The sequence below is a fragment of the Anoplopoma fimbria genome, chromosome 10, assembly GCF_027596085.1.
Source record: "Anoplopoma fimbria isolate UVic2021 breed Golden Eagle Sablefish chromosome 10, Afim_UVic_2022, whole genome shotgun sequence".
Classification (NCBI taxonomy): domain Eukaryota; kingdom Metazoa; phylum Chordata; class Actinopteri; order Perciformes; family Anoplopomatidae; genus Anoplopoma; species Anoplopoma fimbria.
In genome coordinates this window covers 2759397-2785713 of record NC_072458.1, presented here as the reverse complement: position 1 = coordinate 2785713, position 26317 = coordinate 2759397, and the positions used below count along the sequence as shown (strand labels likewise).

Sequence of the window (26317 nt, the reverse complement as noted above, 5' to 3'; positions counted from 1 at the left end):
AACGTATTTAGGAAAAAGAGTAGATTATTCATGTTTGCTGTCTGTGCAAAATTGTGAGCAAGATGTGACCATGCTGACTCTGTGTTTACAGTATGAATGTTATCTTTTGTCATTTCATGTTCAGCCTTTAACTTTGCCCTGGATGCTTATTCCTAAAAATGCTACCATATTCATGAATAAATATGCATGAACGACAGAATATATAAAAAAGAGAACAAGGGGATAGATTAAAGGCATCATGAGCATGACAAAGGATGATCGTGAGTAAAATCAGTGCAGCTTCCACACTGCAGATAAACTGCCTGTCTGTCAGAGCCATTGGCACAGCTGATGGCATACTTAAGTCATATGCAGTGAAACAACTCTTGTGGCTGTTCAACCTCAAAATAAAGATTTTTATTTATATATTTGTTATTTATGTGCATTTAGCTTCTTTTTGCTTCTTAGCCCTGTGATAATCGGCATCGGCACAATTACAGCAACTGCAAAAAACAACAAAGCAGTTGGTAGTGCAGCATCACAGGACACACACTTAGCACATACTTAGTAATTGGCAAGAATAGAATATTAATAGAAACAAAAATAAAATCCTTTTTAAAACATTTGAACACAAACATTTTTCAAATTAAACATACATTATGTACACAATTCCAGAGCTTTAAGCACAGAGGGTTTTCGAAATTTGACCTCTTTCATGGCACATATGATCAGGTTTGTGTGTGTGTGTGTGTGTGTGTGTGTGTGTGTGTGTGTGTGTGTGTGTGTGTGTGTGTGTGTGTGTGTGTGTGTGTGTCTTTAGCTTCAGGGTACCACATCTGTCTCAGCTGGACATGGTACGCCCCTTCATAGCCCTGACCAACATACAATACCCTTTGGTATAGGTGAGGTTAGGAAGGATTGTTTCTTCTACTTCACCTTCAAAATCATCATCCTGACCCCATCAAAAACATTATTCACCTCTACCGCATGTCAATCAGAACAAAAAACATTCTCACCGCCACCTCCATCACAGTTATTTCCGTCTCCACACCAGCACAAGCCTCCGTCACACTGTGAGCATGCTCACAACAGTTTTAGCAGCTTTGGGAAGTGACATATGTCAGAAGCAGCTCTTGCCTCGTACCACAAGTTCTTGACATCAAAATTCTTGGAAAACAGCCGCAACAGCAAAGTAGAGTAAAATGAAATGTCAGCCTTGAAGCTAATCCGTCTCCGTCCCAATGAGCTCTTTCTGTCGAGACCTGTATCATCGTCCTGGGCTGAGCAAACCGGCAACAGTCTCTGAGGTTTAATCACTGAGATATGGCGGGCAAACTGGATTTTCCTTTCTAACTGTACATGTCCGTTGCTCAGTTTCTCTTCATCAGCTGCTCCCACCGCCGCACTCTTGTGGCTTGGCGGCTCAAGCGTACGTCTCTCCTGATTTTAGTGCCACCAGTTCAGGGTCCTCAGCGTGGCGCCCGTTCAAGTGTTCGCTGTTACAGTCATGGTGGTACATGAAGGCGGGCTCCTCGGTGATGGAGGTGGCTGTGTAGGACGTGGAGCGCATTGAGCAGTGGTCCTTTCGTCTCTGACCCCACTGGGTTTTGTACTGCATCCACTGTCTCTTTAGAGCTGCCTGCACCTGAGCGACACACACACACACACACACACACACACACACACACACACACACACACACACACACACACACACACACACACACACACACACACACACAGGAAAAAGAGGTGATGAAAATGTTCTTGGCAGTTTTATCACTCTCATATCACTGTGAAGCCTTTTGTATACTCCATAAGACCACATCTCAGTGCTGTCCCCTTGAGCTATGTCTCGTGTATACAATACAGACATGTCTCAGAACTTCTTTGTTTTGCTTATCTGATCTACTTGGAGCACAAAATGATTCCACCAGACGAATTTTCATGCAAATAAAAACCCAGTTACAGTGCAATGTGCATAACTCGGAAACTATGTAAACACCATCTTGTGACGATGTTAATCCAACCGACGGTGATCTTAACTGATGCAAGCCTAATGGCTGCAGCATATGTGGATCACTCAGATTTTATCACATTAACAGACGCCAGTTAGGAAATGTAAACACCAAAGTCACATTTCTTGGAATGTGGCCAAGTTGTGCACATGGTCAGATCACCATGTTATAAAAGTGAAGTCAATGCAATTTATATTTAGGTATATATTCATTATTTAATCATGTTACTACATATAAATTCTCCCTCACAGTACATCTGTCATTTACAACTGTTCATGGGGTGTACGAGGAACCTTCTGCTCGCCATTAAAAGGCATCCAGACAAATATATTTAATCTGCTGCATTCAAATGGACCAATCGAATGTGACATTCCTGCCTATGCTTGCATGATTTTTTTAAATTAAGAAATTTATGTAAGACAAACTCTACTTCTTAAGAGTCCATAATACGAGACTGGGAGCATTTAGATTGCCTCTAAACGACTTGCAACATTATGACAAACTGAGCTGGCGGTCTGCAGCTAACGGTGCTAACAGCACTAACGGTGCTAACAGCACTAACGGTGCAAACAACGACAAGGGGGAACCGAAGGGTGGGCGCTAAGCTTTCTAACGACGCTTTCTATTGGGATGATGTTATTAGCTGTGACCGCTGTATGAGAGAGGTGTAGAGTAGCCTGTAAGCTAACCAGTGGGGCAGGCTAACATGCGCTAAAGGCATGTGCCTCCGGTACAGCTATATAACTATATCTCTACATAGCTAATAGTTGTTTGCTGCTTTATTAATGCACTGAATGTTTAATAGAGCACCTTTAATTCCCCGGTAAGATGGTTAACATTTCAGAAGTTTTGTAAAATTTTGAATGACAACAACAATCTTGTCAGAGAAGCCTAAATGCCTGCTCATGAAATAAAGAAATGGCAAAATTACCATATTATAATTTATCACACCTGTCCTTCTTTCCTTAAGTCAATGATACATTGACTACATCTCTGAACGGAATTCTTTCATGGTTTTCAGACAGAAACTGGCATTAACCAGCATCTTTTTATGTTCTTAACCTGCAGCTGAGTTGTAATTACTTTATTTGGTAATATGCACCACTAAAGCACACTAAAAAACTGAAAACGAAATGCCATAAGGTGACTCCCCGGGCGCTTCATTGCAGCCCACTGCTCCTCCGGGATGGGTTAAATGCAGAGAAATAATTTCCCCATTGTGGGACTAATAAAGGCTTAATTAATTCCTGCATTTTTACCAAATCTTTTTTTCCTGTTTTTCAGTTTATAGTTTGCTTTTAAGGAGTATATAATAAAGAACAAAAATGACAAAATTATGTCAAACTGACATACAGAACGCCTGGGACAAGAGAGTATTGTAGCAAAGAAATACTGGTTGATTCCTGGAAGTTATGGGTTGGGGTAATGTTTGTCTGTGTGTGTTGGGGTGTTGCTCCAGCGAACCCTATGGGTCAGTCCGGCCTTGCCTAGAAGCTAGTATTATTGTGAGATGGATGTGGGGCTTTAGGAAAAATGTCTTATTTGTTTTGTCAATTAAGTGTTATAAAATGGAAAAGTGCAGCACATTTGAGAAGCTGGAACCAGTGAATGTTTGACATTCCTTGATCAATGATTGATTACAAAAGAATGTTGTTGACTCTCGGTTGAACAACTAATCAATTCAACAGAATGTGCTTATTGGCTGATTGATTATAGAACTGTGTATGAACTTCCCAAGAAGAAAAAAACACAGCTTCAATTCTCCAGCAATGCAATGTTCATCATTTTATTCTGTTACACCCAAATACTACTGTAATTACTGCTGGTATATTAATGATCTAATGATGTGAATAATGACAGTAATTGTTATGATGAGACAAAAGAGCAGTCTGGGCTTACAGCTCGCATGAAGAACGTTTTGCTTGATGTCACAAAAACAGCGTGGAAGCTGTTTGTCTCACTGACCTGACATCACAATGGGGCCATTGGGGAAACAAGGCAGGTCTGTGCAGTTTGGCCTTTACATCAAACAACAGAATTGAAACCTGCCCCAGAAACCCGTGTCCTGATTAAGGGAGCTAAATTGGTCATTATGTGGCTGAAGCGAACCCTCTCATTCCCTTGTGGTAGTTTGTGTTAATTGACCCCATGTCACCCTGAAAGTGGACTCGTCATTTAAACACATGCTCTACACGTTGATTGTACTCCATACATTGTTTGCATTGTTTACGCATAAGCTGGGGCATCTGAGTTAATGCCTGACCTATTTTCTAAGCTGAACTCCGCTGCTTGTTCCTCCGTTCCAGACACCTCATGCCGAGTATTTAAATCTGCTGCTCTGTCAGTTTATGCATCTCTGCCTTGTCTCTGCCCATCCAAACAACCTCATTGTTTTTTTGGCTGACGGAGAATTTCACTTGTTATTTTAACGCATATTAGTTTTAAACACAGAAAAGTTGTCCGATCTGTCTGTAGAAATTCACACCACCTGCTTAAAATTTTTGAATTTCACCTCAGTATTGTTGGTGCTTTACTTTGCCCAGACCTTAAGTTTGAAAGCATCCGTCACACAATTAGTCTACGTAGCTGCAAGGTCTACACAACACCATTAACCTTAGGTCTGGGCTTTAATGGAAATCTAGCTCCTTCGTTTGTGTTTGATCCAAGTTAAGGATGCTCGCTGTCAGACAGCTGCTGACAGACTTAGAAAAGGCTGACAGGATGACTTGAAAGGAGAGTCAATTTCCAGCTGGGCTTGGAAACCACACAGTCATTTATAACATGTCTAACTCTTCACCTGACATGACCCTTCAGCTTTTGCTGCTGCAGCACTAGATCAGGAGAGACGAGCAGCTCAATGCTTTATAACCTGTTACAATTGGACTGATGGTAGATGTAACCTCTCTGTGAAGTTACAACTGTTTTACTTGAGCATTCAATGCCAAAACCCAACTTTGAGTCAGTGTTTGGGTCACTTCTTGATATGCCATCAGGCACAGATGTAAGATGCCAGAGATCTGACCTGGAAAAAACAAAATCTAAAAATGTTTGGAGTGATGGAGGCTGATGTCTCAAACTTAATGTCAGAAGCAATGAGCAGTTTTATTGCTCCATGGCTGAACATCTTCCAGAGTAACATGTGCAGGTTGACCTTCATAAAAGGGTAATTGCTCCATCAAAGCTACAGCATTATTTCGTCATACATGGCACCAAAACTGAACTTTTCCAGAATAAAGGAATAGTTCAACATTTTGATAATTATAAATGTATTCGCAATATTGCTGAGACAAACATGAGATGATTTATACCACTAATATCCGTCTTCTAAATATAAAGCTGGAGCCTGGAGATGGTTTTCTTAGTTTAGCATGAAGACTGGAGGAAACAAGGGGATAAACAGCGAGTCTGGTCTACACAACATTGTGTTGCAGCAGCAAACTGTAAATAAGCAAAACTGCTAATACACATAAATACAGGGCTTACCTCTCCGTTGAAAAAGCAGAATATTGTTGCCACCAGTAATCCCTTAAAAGCAAAACAAGAAGACAAAATTAACATTTTCTTTTTCAAAAGCAGGAATTTAATAGCAGTTAGTTAAGTCAGCAATGTCATAATCCAAAGTCAAATTGAACTTCACAAATCAGTACACAGAGTATCTGGTGGAGCAATGAAATCCCTAACGTAAGTAAATGAACTGATTGCCTACCTGGGAATTTTCAAAGACTGCCTTCCTGTTGTTTAATTAAGTGCCTTACTGGTAGTAAAATAAAGTAAATGGAGCATCTAACTGGTTGTTTAAAATTTTATTCAGCAGTGACTCACCTCAATTAATTGCAACAACAATGAAGCATGAAACAAGGCTTTCATTGGGGGAAACCTTAAAGTGTCTAACGTCTAAATCTCAAGCCTGAAACAACCCGTGGGCGGCGTTCTGCTTGCATCCTGATACTAATGTTTTTTTCCTTTATCGTCGATTGAGTTGTTACCAGATGTGTAAAATACCTCAACCCACAAGGGCAGTGAAGCAGCAATTTTTGCTCTTCTTTTTTTTCTTGTTTGAACCCAGCTTCTACCTCGTACATTAACAGAAATTCTGATTAATGCAGCGCCTTGCTGTCAGCTCAGTACCTACGTGGTAGTGCATGAGTATGTGCATGATGCACTCGTAGACCTCGCCGGCTATTCGGTTCTCTGGCCTCCAGGGAATAATGACAAACTGTATTCCCAGCAGGGGCACCAGGATCAAGGTGGCTCTCACTGCCTTCATGTACATATTGGACTCTGCCCGGTGTGTGTCTCTCAACTTGGTCACCAACACTCTTATAATATTGAGTAAGAAGAAGAGGTTCACCTGCAGAAAGTAAAATAAACATTTATTAAACAAGTAACGACAAACGTATGGCCATTTTTTCTAATATGTTATGTTTTAAGAATTGAAATTACTACAAAATGAACAACAATATTGTATTTTCACTCTGAAATCATTGTATTTCTCTGGATAAGCAGACTCACAAGAAGCGCTGCCACAATGGGACCATGGACGGCGTAGAGCAGATGGGTTTCCACACTCATCCAACAGCTACAGAAGGAAAAACATATCAGTCAGTGCTGTCTGCGGCCCAAAATACACACGCACGCACACATACAAAAACATGCACGTGTAGGGATCTGCACGCTCTCGCTCTCTGCCACACACAGACGAGCACGTATGTAAACATCTACTGTTTATTTGCAGAAGTTTCTGGGACATTACTCACTTGTCATCAAAATACTTTTTCCTTGCCACGGCGTGGATGGATGCAGGCACTAGAGGAAAGCCTTGGACGGGAAAAAGATGGTGGCCATGTGAGGTCTTGAGTGATTTTAGGGAAATTCATTTGTCATTTATGCAACAGTAAAAAGTGTGGTTAGTCAGTTGTTTTTCTGGTCTTAGACTTCCTCATCAGATACATTATCCCTTCAAGAATACTAGAAATAATTATTGGAAAGGCAGAAAGACAGTGGATTGACTTTCCTATTGCAATTGTATTGCTCAAACCTGTAAATCAACACCACATGGTACATTTCCTCTAACAGTCCAGTAAAATTCAACATAATGTCTATAAAAATACAGAGTTTGGTTTCAGACTATTTTTTTACTTGTCGTCTGGATATAAACACATGAATCCATGTGGTCCATTTTCAGACACCATCGAGGCTCTGCAACATATCGGCCACAGATGGACCTAAGTTGCCTCCACACACACACACACACACACACACACACACACACACACACACACACACACACACACACACACACACACACACACACACACACACACAACAGCACACAGCAAACACAGCAAACACAGGCCTCAAGGTTTTCCTCCCATTTTTTTTAATGATGACAATCCATTAAGCACCATCGCCTACTTGTTTGACAGACTGCACCCATTATTCCTGCTTTGAACAAGGTGAAAAACATGAGAGCACCAAGCGACAGGAGGGCCAATAAAGCTGTCAGCATGTTCAGGTTGAAATACTGAACGAGGATCGGGTTGATCCGTGTAAATTCTGGCTTCTAGATTGTGTTCTGTCTTGTTGAATTGTTTTCAGCATGTCTTTAAGCTGTGGCTGAGTCCAGTGAAGACATAAATATATATATTTTTAAAGACACACTATAGAAAACAATAAAATAAAATAAAATAAAAACAACGCAAATCTATTTTAATCAAATGCAGACGGACTCACCCCAGCCCAGGAGGTAGTACCAGTGCAGGTGCTGTTCCTCTGCAAACACAGCCACCACGATGAGCGTGTGCAGGTAGATGCCTTCACACAGCATCCAGAAATAATTGCAGCCCAGCATGTACATGTGGAAGAATTGCAACACCTTACAGCCAACCTGCAGAGAGAGCCAACACAGTAATGTTTGTTAATTGTTTTGTCTATATAAAAAGCGACCAATTAGGTTAATTTAATTTATTTAAACACTCCTGACATCATTTCAGCAGGACACAAAGAAGGACCACCGCGTTCAAAATCATGCCTGAAAGTGTTAAAACCAAATCAAACATCCATCTACACAGTTATGTGTAATGCAACAAATTGTTACTCCAATGTTTCTCTTGAGTCCATGGTAATTATTCAGAAAGCCCAATATATTGTGAAGCAAAAAATCATACTGTAAAGTATTGCAAAAAAAAAAGATACCATGAATCACAACATTTTGTTAAATGAGCTTCAAATTGCCAAAGTTGTCCCACAAGGATCAATATTAGCCCCGTTGATATTTATTTACACTCAAATAATATTAGATTTCCAACTGAATGTTGTAATGTCCTCATCCTTCATTACTCACGATGGCTATCACACCATTGGATGGTCATCATTGACATAAAAATGCATCAGCATACCTGTGTTTTCTTCTGCAAAACTTTGCTATCTAAATGGCTGAAATTAAAATGTTTTGGTAAGTGTGACGTTAAGAAGCATAACACCAAATCACAGGATAGATTTAAATTGAAAGCTCCTTATGGCAACTCAACTGGGGAAAACTGGTTTCATGTAATATGCTCCTCACTACTGAAATGTACTGCAAAACTAATTCAAGATAGAGACACAAAGTTATGCTTTTGATGTTTTTAAAGATTTTAATTAGTAGTATTATTTTTGTGTGTGTGACTAAATAATCCTCATATAACCTTGAATATTTATTTTCAGGTCTCCATTGCAAAAAAGATCTTCATTACTTCCTGAATAAATACTTACTAAGAACTTAACTAATTATTTTTCTTCTGAAAAAAAACCAACTACTGAATTGTTTTCCTGAAACACTTTATTTGTAAAAATGTTTTGTACCAAAGATTAAAAAAAAAAAATATATATATATATATATTCACATCAGGATTTCTGGTTTGTAGTCCTGTGTAAAAAGAGCATGCATGCGGCCACAGTAGTATAAGTCAAAGGCGCTGGCATTGCTCTTAACTGCTGCTCTTGGGAGTCTTCTTAGCTCAAAACACACAACATTCATTCACTTCTAAACTTTTAGCCATATGTCTCTCCCTCAGTTCTCTACGTTTCCCTTTCCCACTTGAAGAATCTCCACTCTAACAGACATGTACTCATATCTGCATGCAAGAGTTAGGTCAATCACATTTTACTTATTATCTCTGCCAGACATAGCCTGAGGAGATTATGTGTATGGTTGTGTGCATGCGTGTGCTTCTGTCTGTCTATCCTCTGCTAAGTTTGCAAATTGCTGGACCCATCACCCTAATATTGTTGATGCTCATTGATGCCTGTATGCTAACGGACCTCTCGTGTTTTAAGTGATGCACACTTTTAAAATCATGTTTAATTAACTTTTTTGTCCCTTCATTCACAGCTCACTCCTCTCTTGAATTGTACACTAAAGTAAAACACGTGTGTGTGTGTGTGTGTGTGTGTGTGTGTGTGTGTGTGTGTGTGTGTGAGTGTATATTTGTATAATTATTGATTAGCAAATGGCAAATGTGTCAAAGCGCTGACTACAACAGAGCGCGTCTTCTTATGTCGGTAGGAGGCGAGTTAGTTAGCTATTAGCAGGGGTAAGTCCTGTTTGGCTAACAGGGATAATACAGCTATCAGAGCTAACAGCTAATGGAACTAAAAACACAGCCGGACTAAAAGTTTCTCTACAGAGACGTTCAACAGTCAACATGAGCGCTACGCAGTGAACAGCTGCATGAATTTAAACGAGGGCATAAGTGTGTCGAGACTTTCAAGTGAGATACGCGTCTAATACTTTTGTCGTCCAGACCGGGGGCAGTTGTGGTTTGTATTCATTCAGTCAAACATTACAGTGGGGGTTGTTGCAGACAAGTCTACCGAATGCACTTTTCTACTTCACAACTGTTTTTCATTTTAGCTAACCAAGGTTTGTCTAAAGTTACCAACATTGTTCTGGTTTACAAATCAAGCTGCTATACGTCATGTAGATGTTTCTCGTGTTTTCCTGCATCCTCCCGTTTGACATAAGCTTTGGGGATTCGCTCCCCCACACTGCTGGCAGGCTTATCCAGACTCTGTATCACCACACCAGAGAGAATTAAAAGAGCTTGTAAACTCTGTGAGAGCAAATCTCTACCACAATCCACCTTTCCTAAATCACCAGTGCAGAAAACTGGCTCATAAGTAGCACTTTTGGCATGTGTAAATGTTTCTCAACAGACACGCGTGAATCACAACCAATGGTGCTTGTGATTTCTCTCTTTGCATCCTCTGGATAAGCGGGGCCACGGTGACCATTTGTGTTTCGACATGCCGCAACAAGTTAGCACAACTTGACAGATTCGGCACAAACCTTTTTGATAAATGGAGAAGAGGAAACGTTTGAAACCAAGCCATTGCACAGAAATACATATCTTGACACTGATGATGATGGCTGTCATGGATACGTTCAAAGATGGGATTTTATTTTTTAAAGTTGTTAGCAATATTCTGACACACTTCCAACCTGGACTCCGGGTGCCTGAATGTGCTTGATTCTATTTCATTCTACATAAAAGCAAAGATATGATACTTTTTGGGAAAAACTCTCCAATAACAACTTTTAAGAAGCAGCAAGCACCGAGTCAACAGGTTTTCATTATTTTTATCTCCAAAAAGGAGTCTTTCTTGAAAAGTAACACATGAATTTATGTCCAGGCCTGAAAGTGAGGCATTCCTACAAGACAGATTTATCATCTCTACCAAAGCAGACCTCGGGGTTTCAAAGAATTCACATAATGCATTCATTGTGGCTCCAAAACTCCTGACAAGAGAATGTGGAAGAGAGCAAAAACTGTCTGTTGACTGAGTAACACTGCCAAGATATGCCACAGTGAGATTAAATCCTAATTAGGATGTACTTAAAAGCCTGTTGTACAAACTTTTAGATATTTAAACTATATAGCAACTCCATATGAAATTAGCTTCCTCAAATTGTCTGGCTTTGTATAAGCAAAGTAATTTAAAGAAGTTCAGCGGAATTCTTAATATTTTTAACATTAGCATTTTTACGGTTTAGCATAAATTGTGAATGCATTTGTATCTTATTTCAAGACAGTGGAACTAATCCTCCACCTCACACTGTATTCAGCTAAATAGCACTTTTTGGGGAGCGTTTCTATGTTCTCAGGGTCCTATGTTCCCCAGCTCGATATCCTCTTAATACGACACATTAACCGGGACAATCATGCTAATTTTCAGGTTCATACTTGTTTTTCGAGTTTCTACTAGAACATGTTAACATTTACATGTGTTTCACAAAAACACATAAGCTCTCAAATTGTCTGTCTGTATATACCTGAATTCCCCCTCTGTCTGAAGCCCCCTCCTGAAAAACCCCAGTCTGTTCTGATATGTGTGAGAAAAATATGGTACCTCTCTAATCAGAAGTACATGTACTCAGATGGGGGGCTGTGTTTGTGGTTTTCTAATCTAGGTAGCACTCAAAAAACTGACTCGGGTGTCTTATTTTGAGGTTTGTGGCTTGGTAGGCACTTTAGATACCCCAAATGTATGATTCCCTGGGTCAATATGTTAAAATCTCCAAATGTTTATGTCCTACTGGTGTTATACTCCTTTTAAAGCTATGTCTCTAAATTAGCAGATAAGACAGTTTTTATTTGACTTAAGACATTGATATCTCCACAGTGGATAGCCCTAACCAATCTCTTACAATGTTAGTTTATATCAAGAGACACATACCCTGGGAACAAATGACCCCGGGAACCCATTTTTAAGCAATGCTAGCATCTGACTCTAGCGATGTTGGTTCACCACTTTGGTCAAGACTGAAATATCTGTACAAATATTGTATTATAACATTTTATGAAGAAAGTCATGTCCCCCTTAGGATGGTTTGTGATACTGTTGATGGTGTGAGCATGTTAGCTTTTAGCTATTTGAACAGACTGGGATTCTTAGTCTTGTTTGCAATGCTAGTAGTAACATTTTGGTGTATACTGGACAGAGGCTGTACTCACCGGGTTTCTCCCCACCAGTTCAGGATTATTGACCACTGCTACGAGGTTGGTGATGGTGAGGGCTGAATTGAGCACATAGGAGCAGAACAGGTTCTTGTGCAGGGTGATCCTTTGGCAGCTGAGACTCCTGTGAGAAGAGCGAAGCCATGATTGACTTTGTTACATACCAGGACATGATGTAATATTTATTTAAAAAGCATCTAAAAACTGGGAATAAATTCTCTTCTGACACACAAAACATTTAAGAAGACAAAAACTTTTAGAAAAGATTACTGTCAGGCTAATAGTCTAATGATGTCAAATGTTGCAACAGTCTGTAAAGTTCATCTCAGAATTCTTTGGGGTTAGTAAAAAAGATCAATGAGCTGCCAATAAATGCATAAAATGCATAAAAGCACAATGACATGCTTGACAATCAAAGTGAAAATATCTATTAGAATCAAAAACGTCAAGTCATTCAGATCCAGTAGCTTCATTGTTGGTAATGGTTAAATAATGTTTTATAATTTCAGCGTAGTAATCCGATGTACGTGTGGGGCGGCTGTGGCACATGAGGTAGAGCGCTTGTCCCGTAACCACAAGGTCGGTGGTTCAAACCCCTCTACCGGCAACATGCCGAGGTGTCCTTGAGCGAGACACCTAACCCCAAGTTGCTTCCCGGGCGCTTCATTGCAGCCCACTGCTCCTCCGGGATGGGTTAAATGCAGAGAAATAATTTCCCCATTGTGGGACTAATAAAGGATTGATTATTATTATTATTACCGCAGCTCACAGAACGTCCTCTACAGTTTAAGGAGTTATGTCCTTTTATTGCTCATGGAGAATTCTATCTTTGTTGAGCCATAAAACCCCCAGAGACTAATGATCACTACATTTCCTGAAGCAAAGAGAAAACTTCAGATACAACTTCGCATTTTCACTGACTTATTCAGAGGATGTGGGTTTCACCGAAACAGTCATGTTTGAGCTCTAGACATAAAAGGAAATGCAGGAGCTGCTGAATGCTTACATACACAGGGGTTTTATCTAAAATGGGATGTCAAAACACAGGCAGCCTTTTTGGACTGTCACAAGTCCTAACATCTTCAGCGCCATTCAACCAAGTCTGTTTTTCCACGGCAAGCTGGAGTATTTTTATCTGGGAATCCTGACAGTGTTGATGTAGAGTTGTAAATTACAGAGTGCTGCAGCTGTACACCATCGCATACCACTGTAAGCTTCACATCTGGATCTTATAATTCAACATAAGACTCCAATATTTAAAGTGTTTTAGCTATAAATAGGTCATGGTTCAAAAGAAAAAATATATAAAAAAAATTCAAAGCCAATAACTTTGATACTTTATTGAGTTCTTAATTTGTCGTGACTGTGAACTTGATGAATTGTGAATGTCCCGCTGAGTTTCTGTGCAGCCGAGTGAAGAGACTCTCAGCGGGTCATAGGGTTTTGCAATGATGCACCTGCCCTAAACACGGCCGTCAGATTTACGAGTGTGTATAAAACTGTGTAGCAAACTAAGGGTCTCGAACAATATCTGTTTTGGATAACAGCTGCTTTTGGGAGGTCAACATCCTTGAAAATGTCAAATTTTACAACTGCAGCGTACATGAACACCAGTGCCAACAAAGGAACATTCCCAAATATTGTTACAGAACATAAAGCTAATTATCCCCTTGGCTTCATATTCAGGTTTCTTCACAGATATCTGTAGAACTATAAACCAACTGCATCATCAAAAATAATGCCGATTGAGTTCCTTCATTACGAAACTATACATTTTCACCAATGTTCAGTCTGCTAACTTTTTCTCAGGCTTTTTTACTTTCAAATGTTACATACATTAACTGAGTATGAAAACTTCTTCCCTTTATCCGCTTTGTTATGATGAACTTTTTTCTAGTTGAATTTAAGCAGGAGTATCTTATTTTAATTGTGCACTTTTTCCCTTTGGGATTAAGCACCTTATCGGGATGAACATCCTTAATGAGCAATGCACTCAGGTGCACGTTTGTAACAAAAGCAAAGCGCCAAAGCATTCAATGAAGGTCACAGCTCTCCAGTTTTGAATCCTAAATATCCATGAAATAAATGTGCAGCACAAGGAAACCAAGTTGGCATGAAATTAGCAAGAGTTAAGTTGTGTATAAATTAGTCAGTGAAGCAGTAGAACTATTTTCAGGTTGATAGTTTACCACTAATTTGTGAGAGTAGTTTAGATGGTTATACTTTTCCTATTACTGTTTTCAGTTTTAATTGAACACTGTGTGCTAATTTAATTTTGAAGACTTTTAGATCATGTTACCTGCCCCTGAACATCTCAACAAGGGAAAAAAAACAATCATCCCTTTTGATTTTATTATAAAATGTGACATCAACACTCTGATCAACACTGAAAAACCTTCTGTGTGGCTCTTGTGTTCACTCTGCTGATCTGGACACAGGCAGAATGGATGTCACAGACTGCACTTAAGACTAAGACCAAAGTACTGTCTATAATGAGTAATGAAATAGTTGAAGGAGACTGTAATGAAAGCCCAACATCAGCTGTGGGCATGTCAGACCGACTGATAATAGTAACTACATGATTGAGTGCAAAGCTATCATTGATTAATCATCCCAGAATTACGACAATCTGTATCAGCTTTAATCTTGGTACGACCATCCTGAATATTTATCACATTCATTACAATGAGCATCATCCAACCAGTACTTGTAATTGCAGCTAAATTACCAATGAATCAATTACCTGAAGTAGAAGAAGATAGCCAGAGAGATGAGCAGAGAGGCTATGGACAAAGCATGACCCACTATCGCCATGTAAAACAGGATGTACGCCGACTGTAAAAAGAACAAGATAGAGAAAACGTGTAGCATTACTACTTGGAAAAATAAGTCCATGAGGTAACACATGTTGTATTTTGTGAAATTTAAGCAATTTGGTCCTATATGAACTCCCCAATGAAGGCCCCAAATGCACAATTACTTAAAACCCAGAGAAATAAAGCAGAATCTTGCAAAGGATAAAACTACACCAATGGATTTACATCTCATTTGAGAGCTAAAGTTGTGGACCGTTTGCCTCATTTCTCTTTGGGATCATACAGCTGAGTCTCTTTGTTCTAAACGTTTCCTAAGGCTGGGAGGCTGAATCAGTAAAGATCAGGTTTCTGTGGTGACAGATGGAGAGGCTGACCATCTATTCATGACCTTTTGCATCACGGCTGAAAGGTGCAAAGATGTTGGTAAAAATACTGTAAAGTAAAAAATGATGATGATGATGATGATGGATGCAAACGTAAGGATTACATAACACACAAAAGTAATATAGAATCATGATGACCACACCAACCTGTAGGAAAAAAAAAATTCTAATCACATATAATAAGACATAGAAAAGATAATATTGATTCAATTGTATAACTAATCTGTGAAAAAGCATATCAATTATTTGCAGTGCTGATTAAAAGTAATGTCCCATCTAGTAAAATACTGAAATGAGCTCTGTGGTGTCCTGGTCTGGTTTCCATGTAGGAAACATTGTTTGTGGTTTGGTCCAGCAGCCGGGTGCTGTTGGTGATTAGAAGGTTGTTAATATGTGATGGTGTCAACACAAGGCTATTTGTAGGGAGACTCCTCTGCCAGGCCTGTGTTTTATGACAACTATTAACCTGAGGAACCAGTGGGCTTACGAGGTACTTTCCACCTCTAAATATTCAAAATAAAATGCCTTTTAATGTTGGTGTGTCTAACAATATTTACGGGCAACTTGGTCAGACTAGATACAAAATTCAGTTTCCAGGCAGTAGATCAATGATAGTAGGCTACTTTATCTTAAATACATTACCTTCAACTTTGCATTAGTGTTTTCGTTGCAGAGTGTGTAGTTGGACCAAGTCCTGTTGGTATCCGGGTGACGAAACCACTGCCCGTCCTCCCCACAGTACTTAGCAGCTTTTTCTGAAAGTAACAATTATGTAAAAAAAAATATATATATATTCTCCAAATGTTTTCACATTCATACAGTTGTGGCCATGTAGTCAAGTTCTGTTAGCTTTGGTGAATAATTAATTCTCAAAGCAATTCATATGTTATAGTTCTTGACAATCAGTCAACAAAGGTGGATTCATCATGCATCAGCAGACCTTTTAAAAGAGCGACTCTTGAGTCTTGCTGCTCACCTGTCGGGTCAAAGTCAACAAAATAGTTGGGGCAGTTCTGAGAGGTGTAAGTTCCTGCTGGAGTGTCTTCCCAGCACAGCCAGCCATCCCAGTTGCGACTGCAGTGCAGCCCTGCAACACCAGCATTAGCAAAGAGAGTTAAACATCCTTTGAGCAGAAGTAGCCAAGATAAGTCTCAGTGGATAATATCTCTACCTGATTTGTTGTAAGGTAGGTCCCGATTCATTTTCTCAAAGCATTTGTACTGGCTGTCAAGGATTTTCTTTCTCACAATTTCCTGTTGTTCTGGGTTGACCATGGGGCTGACCGTGGCCTCATCGCTGGACTCTACCTCAGTGACTCCTGAGAGCTGCGCGGCTGCCTTCATTTTAGTGACACACACGAACACGCACACGCATACACAGAATCATGATCAGTCAGGATCCAGCAATGAGCAGTGGGGCTAAAAAAAATGCATGACACAATTGAAGAACCTTTACTTTTAAGTATGATAATATTCTTGTCCTATATCTCTGTGGTTGACAGTGAAAGAAAGAACGAAATAAACTATGTGAGTGCTATTTTCTGCATTTTGTATTTCTATATTAGCCTAGCAAATCATATTATACTCATATTTCTAATTTTGCTTGTCAATCCCATTAATGAACCTAGCCCTATTTAAAATTACAATTAGTTTCAATGACAGAGACAATATAAATACAATTAGTTTTTTCCACAAAAAACAAAGCAGTATTTTACCCGCCTTAGCCTTTTGTCCTCCTTAGTAGAATTTGCACATCTTCCTTTAGGGCTTTGGATTTCACATCTTTAATACCTCTACATATGGCTAACCCTGAGAGCTAACCAGGCTTATGCTATGTTTATACTACATTTGTATGATTTAGTCCCAACATGTAAAAAACCACAGTGGTATTTGAAAGCTTCATAACCAAGAAGCAAAATCTGTACAACAAATCCTGGATGCATTATTACAGTATATACATTACCTTCAACCTCTCCTTAGTGTTGACAGCACAGAGCGTATAATTAGTCCAAGTCTTATTGCTCTCCGGATGGTGAAACCACTGCCCGTCTTCTCCACAGTACTTAGTGGCCTTTTCTAAAGAAATAACAATTATGTGGTTAATATACTGTATGTTACAAATTCTCTAAATTCCCATTACTCTTTAAGTCTGTGCAGCTGTGTTCCCATTAGATTTACTAATCAGTGTTCACAGCAACTTTAAAGTCAATCTCAATAAGGTCTGAAGAGATTAACAAGTATTCAGCAGACCTTTAAAACAAAAGCAACATTTTTGAGGCAAACTTCTCACCTGTGGGGTCAAAGTCGAAAACATAATCTGGACAGTTTTGGGATGCGAAGGTTCCCGCTGGAGTGTCGTCCCAGCACAGCCAGCCATCCCAGTTACGACTACAGTGCAGCCCTGCAGCGTCAACAAAACCGCAAAAACATGAGGACAAATGTTTACGGGCCTCTTGGTCGTACCGTCATGCCACCTCTCAAACAGATTAACACAGTACAGTTGTTTAAGTGGACGGTATCATTACCTGATTTGTTAAAAGGTGGGTCTTGAATTATTTTCTGGAGGCACATGTATTCATTCTCAAGCATTTTCAGTTTCTGCACAAAAAAAAAAGAACAAAATGAGAATTAACCAAAGTGTGACACAATTCCAGTTCAACCATAATCCATTTGTAGCCAGAGCTCCGGGTCAAACTTTTGGGGCAAATTAAACTACAATAATTGTTTAGACTGGGGAGAGATGTAATCCAATTACATCTAAGTATACCACCTTACTCACTTTCGAAACTGCACCTTCAGTTTAGACTTAATTGATGTAATTTTGTTTTCCAAAACTACTTTGTACTGTTATAATAGATACAAAGTTACTGCTCATGCCTTGAGTAAGAACCTTTACATGACTTTTATCTCCAATATGTGTTTTATATGTACCGCTCCTGTGTGTACGACTGACCCCCTGAAATCCCAAAGCTAATAATTATCCTGTAAATGTTCTGAGCAGTGGAAACGATGTACCTTCTAATCTACTACTCCTGAGGGGGCTACATGTCTTGAACTCGCACTATTGAACCTTTATGCTTTATCTGTATAATAAATACACAATGTAAAGTTTATTTCATAAATACTTTACCCTCAGTCTCTTCTCATTGGTGGCTGAGCAGAGTGTATAGTTGGTCCAAATCCTATTGGACTCTAGGTGGTGAAACCACTCGCCATCTTCTCCACAGTACTTGGTCGCCTTTTCTGTAAAGAACAATTATGTGATTAAGTCTAGTTACTTTAAATCCAGTCAATAGAGGATTAAAGGTGAATTCGTCATGTGATGGTTAACAAGATGTCAGCAGAGGAACAGCGCCTTTGTCTCTCTGCTCACCTGTGGGGTCAAAGTCACCAAAATAGTTGGGGCAGTTTTGGGAGGCGTTGGTTCGCGCTGGAGTGTCGTCCCAGCAGAGCCAGCCGTCCCAGTTACGACCACAGAACAGCCCTGTAACACCAACAAACAAATAAATATTGACAGGCCTCTTGATCATATGTTTTGAACTCTCATCATGTAAAAATCATGTTGATGCATAATAAAATAATTTGGCTGTTGATTTGAGTTAACGCATGAGCGTTACCTGATTTCTCATAAGATGGATCTTGCTTCATTTTTTCTGAGCATTTCTTTTCGTTCTCAATGATCATTTTTTCCACACCAGCTGTTTCTGTGTTAACCCCTGTGCCCTCTGTGGTCGGCTCTCCAGCAGCATCCCTTAAAAAATGGGGGACTTCCTTCTAAGAATTAAAAAAAAGAGATAGTTCAGGGTGAAAATGAGTGCACAGGGAAGCTGAGAATAGCATAATCTTGTTCTTCCATTATGTAAAGGGCCAGTAACCAAATACCTCTAATTTGTTCTTTGAAGTTGGTTGACAAGTGGGCCCAGTCTGGACCCAGTTACCCAGTTCGGCACAATATTTGGTCACTTTTTCTGTGAAGTAAAACAAAACACGCAATTACTTCACAGGAGCTTGACAACAGAATATTTCATCAATGGTTATCCTGAAAGCTCCATATATCAAATTACTTTTAGGCAAATTATTGCTTCTGTTTGAGGTTTGTCTATGTTCTTTACTCTGTGCTCGTTTTTCAGCATCATCCAAACACAAAAATTGGAACCTGAATCTTGGCATTACTGAACAACTGTGATTTATTTAACTTGGCACGCATCATCAAACGTTAAGTCAAACAGAAAATTCCCTCTTTGGAGAATTTTCTGTCAAACTCTCAGATAATGGGCTTAAAGCCACATGTACTGTAGATCCATGGCTGGGCTAGGAACGCGATCACATCGGTCCTGACAACAGCAACCGTAGAATGACTGCCTAGTCTTCTCCGACAGCTCATTAACTGTTCGGCATCCACTTCCAACTGTACGTCTCCCCCTGAACGCCTCATATCAGCAGCATCAGCTTACAAATAAAGACCCATGAGGGGACCCTTAAAGTCACAGGCATTTTGGGAATATCCTTTATGAGCCTTGTCTTACAAAAACTCCTCCTCTCTCTTCTCATGCATATTCTCTCTCCCCATCCATCTCTCTGACTCCAACGACTCTTTCTTATTTTGTAAGCCTGGTTTTCATTTCTTCTCTTTTCCTCCCTATTTACCCTTCAGTATATCTCTGTCCTCTTCCTCAACCCCCCACCCCCCCTCTCTATCCATCATTTTGCATCTCCTAAATCAGATATGACTGGACTCTGGATTTCTTCAACCAGACATTAGAGAGCCATGCATTCCTCACAATGTAAAAACTGCTCATAATGTATTATATACCGCAATCTGAACATTGTGTTCACATAATCTATGCACAGTCAATTTCTATATAATAAATGTCTGATTGATAAAAGACACTGATTTACCTTGTATCTAGTTTATAAATATCCTGTAGCTGTCTTTTGCACTTAATGTTGTAAACGTCATCCTCCATTGTAGCATACAGAATCAACAGTGGTTTCTTTGTTAAAAAGAAGAGTCTACAGCAATGCCTTAAGGTTCGCAAGGCTATACTAAGAAGCATAGCTGTGCTTTGAGCTAAATGCTAACCTGAGCCTGCATCCTAAAAATGTATAGACTTGATGATGCTTCTAATGAAAAGTCAAGGGATTCCCATGGTTATTACAATTTATCCTGGTAATCAGTCCATTATATTTTGAGATATTTACCTAAAAATCCAGAATGCGCACCTGGTCGTACTAAAGGAAAAGTCAAGATCACCAAATTAATTTAATCCTCTGGAAACCATGATTGTCTGTAGAACATTTGGTGCCAATCCATCCAGTTGGTAAAAAGATATTTAACTTAAGAAGTGGACATTTTGACCTGCTTATAGCGCTAGATAAAATAATTAGGATTCATTCTCTAGGCACAATGGAGATTTGTACCACATTTGACAGTCACCAAATAGTTAAAGAGAGAGAAATAAGTCGGGACCAAAGTGGTGGACTGATCAACAGACATTATTAACATTAGTGCTGCTAGCGAGGCTGATAAAAATAAAATAACTTATTAATATAACTTAGTTATCATGCACCTGTTAAAAAGGACAAGCAACACAGAGTATGACCTTCAGAACAGAAAACCCCCAAAAATATGTCTCAGTTCTGGCTATGTTGTTTTAAATGACGGGGAAAAGCACTACAGCAGAGAATTTGGCAGGTTACTCCTTTTTGTAATTATTGATCACAAAATCTTCCTTTAAGGAGGAAATATACACTTACTACTCAACATAAATCATATCTGCTTTGGAAATTATGCATAAAATGCAATTACATTATGCACTTTAGTTGGCGAAACTTGCATTAAGGAGTTGACCATGTATAGTAAATGGTTACATACTGTGGTTAGATTTAGTGCTGTTTGAGGGAGCAGAACGAATATGAAGAATCTGCGCAGTAACGCGGTTTGTGCTTGAAGATCTAAACCCTCCTTGATGACATTTGGACATAAAATTTTAGTTAAATGAACAATATCGAAAATATAATGAGGAAGTTGGAGTGGAGGATAGGCAGAGTAATAATTAGTTACTGGTCAGCTGGTAGCCACACAGCTGACGAAGAAGCCAGTGATTGTGAAGCATGTATAAAACAGCTGATGCAAATCAGTAGTTAAATAACCCCGATGGGCCTTTTATATTCCTTACAATCAGCCCCATGACCTTTGACCTCCATCACACACAGAAGATTGGATCGCTTTCTGTGTTGCCTGCTGAACAGGAATTAAAAAGTTCTTGTTATTGTGTATTTGTGTGAGAAGTGCACCTCTTTCTTACCAGTTGGGTCCAGGTCAGGGTGATCTGGACAGTTTTGTGTTACGGACGTCCCAACTGGTGTCTCCTCCCAGCACAATAAGCCATCCCACATGCGTCCACAGAAGGTACCTTGGGAATAAAAAGGAAAAAAAGTGTAATGACTATTCTGGGTTATTACAAACATAAACTGTTCATCAGAGTAACATAAGTTCCCTACAGCTACAGCTGCCACTCCAAAAGCCCTCAGTTGAACCCCTGCTGGAAACACTACAAGAATATCTGTGTTCTGATAGCGAATCACCACCTTACAACACCATAACACCAGTGTTGCTCTCCCAAAGGTAATCGATTTGGCCTTAAGAAGCCTTGAAATGAGTTGGGCCACTCACCGGTTCTGTTATCTTGGTGGTCTTTGTGGGTCAGCTCAAGACATTTATATTGACCCTTGCTCAGCGGCTGGTCATGTCCATCTGTCATGCTATGTCCGGGACTGATTGATGGATCTGAGATTGACTCAGCGCCTCCCGCCGCCCTGCACTGTGGAGACAACACGACATAAGATGTGAGAGGAAGGGGGGAGAAAACTTGGGAGACTGACTGGGAGCAGAGTTTGAAATGTAGACAGGGAGGCTGTGGTTGTGGTTGCTGCTCTGATCTACATTTCCTGACTGTCAAAGATAAAGCATAAAAATGATCTTAGATGAAGATGATATTGAAAATTGTAATACTTCACAGTTTCATCATGCCTAGATAAAGACACGCACCCTTATGTAAGATAAAAAAAAAGTAATGAAAGAATAAGCATGCAGAATTTTTGAAGCATCTTCAAAGCTGATCTGATGAGGATACCACTCCGCTTTGAAATTCTGGTCACTCACAGTTCATGTAAACCATTAAAGTGTGTTTTGGATCTCACAAAAGAAGTTAAGCAGCATATTTCCTCCAAATGAATCTTATCTCTGCTCTGTTGTTTGTATTTGGAGGTAGCAGTAGTAATGAAGAAGCCTGGAGTGTGAAATGCTGATTTTGATAATGCCCATTTTGGTGTGACTTATCTCACACATTTTTTGGACTGAAACTTAAGCCTCTCAGGGTTTCAGGCTCATGCACTTGCATTTAATGAATGTTAATACTTTTCCTGAGAGATTGTCTCCACATGCTTCATCATAATTGAAATGCAAACCTCCTACCTCCGTCTCTTTGACCAAAAAATACCATTCTTCTTTTACGCTTGTAAAAGGTAAAAGACTTTTAAAAAAAGAGTGTGAGAATGCCGATGTCCCATGTAGCAGTTTAGCAGCCGTACATATGATGTCACTCCAAACATTGAAGTAAATGACGTCATACATACGACCACCAGGCCACCACCAATATCAACAGATGAGAAAAAAAGATGTCGAAGCTTCTCCTCGCCAACTAAAATTCATTCATCTTCCTGAATCAATGAAAAGACCACTTAAAAAAGAAAGCACAGACACATAGAGCAGAACAGTGTAGATACATCAGATAGAAAAAAATTGGCAATGGCACTATTATGAACCTCAAAGTCAAGCTTGATGCTGAACAGCAAAGCAAATTGAAACTTCCATTTCACGCTGACACTGAAGAATAGTGGACCAACTGCTTTGTTTCATGAGGGACAATGACTCTTAAAGACCTCTGTTCTTCTGTAGTAAAAGCTTAAACCGCCTGGAACACGATGAATATCGTCTCTGAGCTTTCCAAAATGTAGCGCCAGTGTTTAAAATACCATTTATTATAGAACCGTCATCATGCCAATCGGTGTACTGTTATTTTTAAGGAGAGCTGCGAGTCAATCAAATGGACTTTTCAAAGTTTAATTTGTTTAATTTATAACCCCTTCTTCTGACGATTCAGCATATTATCAATGTCATATTATAGTGCCAAAATGTGAGATATCACATTTTCACAGACCCACTTCAAATGCACAATGAGTTATTAGAGGTATTACATTACATTTTCGTTTTGTGTCTTCATCCAAACCAAGTTTAAATACAGGCAAAATGCCAAACATTATGGACTGTACATCATCTGCATAAAAGGTTCAGATATGGTAAGAACATGCAGAAATGTGCATTCATGGATCACATACTCTCTTTTGGGTCATCCAAGTTTGTAATGAACAAGCTGAGCTAGCTATAAACTATAATTATCAATTATAAAATGGTGAGGGAAAATTAATCATGAAATCTTTTCTGAGAAAAAGAAAACCACTAGACCCCATCATATTACATGTCCATATAATGAAAATGGAATCCTATGTTCAAACACACGTGTACAGCATACATAATGGGTAAGAAGAGAAGGGAAAGTTTACCTTACAGCATTCCTTGAATTTAAAATATGTGAGCTTACCACCAGGAGAAACCAAAGGATCCAAAGAGAGCCGGATAACTTCATATCTTCTTCTCACAGGCGAAAACTCTGGAGAGAATGAAGAAAACAAATTGCCTTCCATGAAGTGACTGACTGAACAAACAATTTGCTGTTTCAAATCAGGATTATGGCTTCAGGAGAAAACAGAAATCATTAATCTGAAATGCAAAACACTGCAGCAAAGGCGCCGTAGTTTATGACGTCTCACACAGTTCCTCTGTTTGTTTGTGTAGTTGTGTGTGAGGGACAGAGAGAAAGCGTACCGTCTATACGTGCAACAACCTTCTGGAGGAGTAACATTATATTGTGTGAGCAAAAGGAGGAAGAGAAAGACAGAAACACAGTCAGACAAAAATAGATGATGATCATTAATCATCTAGTGCTGAGCTTCCTCTCCTGCAGGACGGCAGCAGCAGATCTGCCAGTTTAGAGACCGAGCACATGTGATGAATTCACTTCAGGTCCTATTTGCTTTGGTTTTCAGAGTCCCTGTTGTAAGCCCATCTCTCCATAGTTTGAACAATTCGGACCTTCTACTGGTGGTTGTCCACACCCTGCATCGGCCTGCGGGCAAAATTTTTAACAGATAGACCTGCTTGAGCATAATTCACTGTGATAGAAGGATTGATAACATTTGTCTTGGCTTTCAGACACACAAACTGATGCGGTCGGCTACATAGCATTAGGATGACAAATAAACCTGAAACTAAATCTGCTAAAGAACTTAATGCTAGGAGTGCTGATCTCTGACCCCTCGAATTTTCCTCAAATTTCGAATTTCTCATAGAAAATACAAATCAGATATGAGGATGACTATCATCATTAATGGTAGCCCAAGACATGGTCTTTCTTAAATCTACTCTAAGAATAAGACAACTTCTAAAATTCTGTCCCATTCCCAGATAAAGACCAACCCTCTGCTTCATTATGCATAGAGTAGATCTATTAATCAATTGACCGGAAATGAATCAGCAACTATTTTGAAAATAGTTTATGACATTTTTCATGGGGATAAAATGGCCAACAATACCTGCTTCCTGCTTCTAATTGTGGGGATTGGATGATTATCTTTGTAATACGGGACATTAAACTACACATTTTAAAGACCTACATTTATTTGAAAAAAATAATCGTCACATTAATCAATAATGAAAATAAAAAATAAATAAGACAGCTAGTGGTCCCTATTTTTCCATACCAAAGGAAAACAGAACTCGTAAAGAAAAAGTGATGGAAATGGTGTGATGGCTTTAGCAAGAGCTAAGAAAGCAAAAAATAAAACCGAAAAGTTGAAATTGCTGGCAGTATTTTGAAGTTGCTGTTCATTTGAAGACTCTCAGCGTTACCTAATAGTATTAGAAAAACAAAAAAAGAGGTATATATATGAAATTTGACCCCTTCATTAAGCAGTCCTAAGCATTTAGGGGCAGTAGGCTTCTGTACAGCACACATTGAGCAGCTTGGGGTTAAATGTGTCGCTTAAGGACACTGTGTGACATGTGGACAGGAGGAGCCGAGAGTGAAGCACCAACCTTGTGATCAGGACAACCGAAAATGACTAGAATTTCCTGTCGACAGATTTATTGACAGATGAATTGTTTCAGCTCTAAAAAGAAAATAACATTTAATATTAAATTTATTGCCTATCATTGTAAACCGCATCCTCAGCTTTAATCCAAATCTCTGTCTATTCAGCCTGGTCCATAACTCTGCTCAATATTTCCAGAATAACAAAAGCTAATGCAGTGCACACATGTGCATCAAGCATGTTGAAACGCTCAGTCAAGGACACAGCGACGGACCACTCTGCTTTGAAAAGAAGTAGGCAAGGAACACAAAGAAGTACACAAAAGCACCAATCAAAGACAAAGGGAAGAACAGAAGGCAGAGGAGGAAAAAAAATGGATCCTAGAATGGCCAACTTGCCGGAGCAGAGAATTCACACCAATCAATTATCAGCTCATCACCTCTGGGTGTGCATCATCAGCATGTGATTTGTCTAAAAGTGGGATATCCTCTGATAGCGGGGCAAGTTTCTACAAGTCAAACAACAGTAGAGACACATTGGAACAATTGGGCGAAACCAATTTTGATATGAGATGTCAGCTGATGGATTTCATCCCTAACTGTGTATTGTTGAGGACAGGGAGGATTTAAGTGCATACTGACAGGAAAGTGTCCTCATCAACTAAAGAGTTAGATTTAGATGAGAAGATTCCTACCACTCTGATGTCTGTACAGTAAATACAAAGCTACAGCCAGCAGATGGTTAGCTTAGTTTAGCATAAAGACTGGAAACAGACATCCAACCTCTCTACGAAAGTAAAAAAAACTAAACAACGCCTCCACTAACGGAGAATAGAAGATTCATGCAGATTATAAAAACACTAATATGAATACTTTTCAAAGTCATAGACACTGCCACCTCATTAAATTTAGAC

The 26317-nt window shown here is 39.4% G+C and overlaps 1 protein-coding gene across 1 annotated transcript; it reads right to left on the bottom strand.

Moving 5' to 3' along the window:
• Positions 1–1311: 1311 nt before the first annotated feature.
• Positions 1312–23926, bottom strand: calcr (calcitonin receptor). The gene is made up of 21 exons (XM_054605424.1): positions 23856–23926; positions 21869–22016; positions 21501–21608; positions 19075–19160; positions 18806–18966; positions 18566–18681; positions 18323–18435; positions 17718–17790; positions 17483–17593; positions 17156–17268; positions 16365–16530; positions 16170–16280; positions 15836–15948; positions 14738–14829; positions 11992–12118; positions 7730–7883; positions 6754–6814; positions 6509–6575; positions 6129–6347; positions 5480–5521; positions 1312–1624 (listed from the first exon to the last, which is right to left on the bottom strand). The coding sequence occupies exons 1-21, from the start codon at positions 23898–23900 to the stop codon at positions 1403–1405; spliced, it is 2448 nt and encodes an 815-aa protein (XP_054461399.1). The 5' UTR covers positions 23901–23926; the 3' UTR covers positions 1312–1402.
• Positions 23927–26317: the final 2391 nt, after the last annotated feature.

Excerpts from the sequence above, each read along its gene's own strand:
- calcr (XM_054605424.1), bottom strand. The coding sequence starts at position 23,900 with ATGAAGTTATCCGGCTCTCTTTGGATCCTTTGGTTTCTCCTGGTG. Across the intron at positions 14,830-15,835 it reads ACACTAATGCAAAGTTGAAG|TCGGCGTACATCCTGTTTTA; the intron begins GTAATGTATTTA and ends TTCTTTTTACAG. Across the intron at positions 6,815-7,729 it reads GTACTACCTCCTGGGCTGGG|GCTTTCCTCTAGTGCCTGCA; the intron begins GTGAGTCCGTCT and ends TTCCCGTCCAAG.